General features: G+C 33.8%; 1 protein-coding gene across 4 annotated transcripts in view; it reads right to left on the bottom strand.

Moving 5' to 3' along the window:
* The window catches only part of CDK17 (cyclin dependent kinase 17), a 54,604-nt gene that overhangs the window by 15,872 nt on the left and 37,226 nt on the right, over positions 1-1,506 (bottom strand). For all 4 annotated transcript variants that reach the window (XM_010176866.2, XM_010176868.2, XM_010176864.2 and 1 more), the window contains one exon: positions 786-911. In XM_010176866.2, coding sequence (XP_010175168.1) covers positions 786-911 — 126 coding nt within the window. The remainder of the gene's footprint in view (positions 1-785; positions 912-1,506) is intronic.

Here is a 1,506-nt window from a genome sequence, read left to right as displayed (position 1 = left end):
CCCCCAACCCCCCCGGCCTAAATACTATATTCCACTGAAAAGGTTCTACTGAAAGGTTCTGCTGGTAGTTGACCAGCATCTGAAAACAGAAGGTTTGGGGAAGCCTATTCCTCAGTTGAATGCTACAGTAACTAAGTGGTTAATGAGCTACAAAATTCTGGCACAAATATTCAAGCTTCCTACCTTATTATTACTTCCAGTGCTTTGATCCAATCTTGCCTTCTTTTAATATTCTTGTAAAAGGTGACATGCAGATAAGAGTTCTAGTCTAGCACACTAAATTTTTTTTTTCATACATGATAAAATTCAACCATTGCTTTGTTGCAGACATTATTAATTCACAAAGAATAAAATAAAGATATTTCACAGTGAATAAAACTAATTCACTACATGTATTTTCATATTTATTTTTCAGCAAATAAGCTATTAAATCAAGAAAACAAAGAACAATGCAGATTTCATAAATATATCCAGTTTTTTTTCTGCGAAGAAGCTCTCGCCAATGAACTTGCTCAGGAAGTGGAAGGTGTCCCTGCCATGGCAAGGGGGCTGCAAATACTTGATCTTTAAGGTCCCATCCAACCCTAAACATTCTATGATTCTATAACATTAAGAAATTTGATAAATGAAATTACAACTGAAATGCAACAATTTCTGTAAAAATAAGACAACAGTATTTTTTTGGACTACTTCAGGAAACCATACATATGATGTATAGACATCTGCATTAATTGGAATGCGAAGACTGAAGAGGTTGGTTTAGCAAGGCAGATGATTACACTTACTAGTGATGCTCTACGAGACCGTCGACTCATTGGCTGATCAAACGGTGGGCTGTTAATCTGCAACTTTTCAAGATAGCCATCGGGTATCCTGATGTCAGCAGGCAGGGACAAACGCTTGTTCAAATCCTGCAGTAAAGAACGTTAAAAACAGAAGAGTCAACTATAATTCAGAATGTCCTAAAACATCTTTTATCACCTGTAATGTTATTGTTTTTACGGTGTTACTGTTTATGTGAATGAAAAATAAGTAATCTCACAGAAATTGTTTTAAGAACATATTCTCTTCTAGTAATACTTCAACCTGCTTGAACAACAGGTTAAAAAAAAGCGCAGTGCTTTACAAACTCATTACTCTAGCAAGAGGAATGAAATATTAAAAGGTAATTAATAATATTGTGGATAAATGTATTGAGTTTACTTGAGTACTTATAAATAACTGAGATAGCAGAAATTGAGAATTCAGAGGCTGGCAAATACATTTCTTTCCATATAGTAATTACATTAGAATAACAAGAGATCTCCGTGACTCAAAACATTTCACCCTCTCTCTGACAACTTAAAGTTATAAACTTATTTCAGGTTCCATTTTTCCAGTCTTACAAAACACTTCATTATTAGAGCCAAACTATTACAAATGTTAATGCATTTTTCTATTTCAAGCTTTTTATTGTAGGAACATTAGAAAATCAAACTGACATTATAGAAATGTAGTTTTCCCTAC

This window comes from Antrostomus carolinensis, unplaced genomic scaffold (genome assembly GCF_000700745.2).
Source record: "Antrostomus carolinensis isolate BGI_N321 unplaced genomic scaffold, ASM70074v2 scaffold17041, whole genome shotgun sequence".
NCBI classification, from domain to species: Eukaryota; Metazoa; Chordata; class Aves; order Caprimulgiformes; family Caprimulgidae; genus Antrostomus; species Antrostomus carolinensis.
Note: the sequence above shows the minus strand (reverse complement) of the source record. Positions and strands in the feature narration are given on the sequence as shown.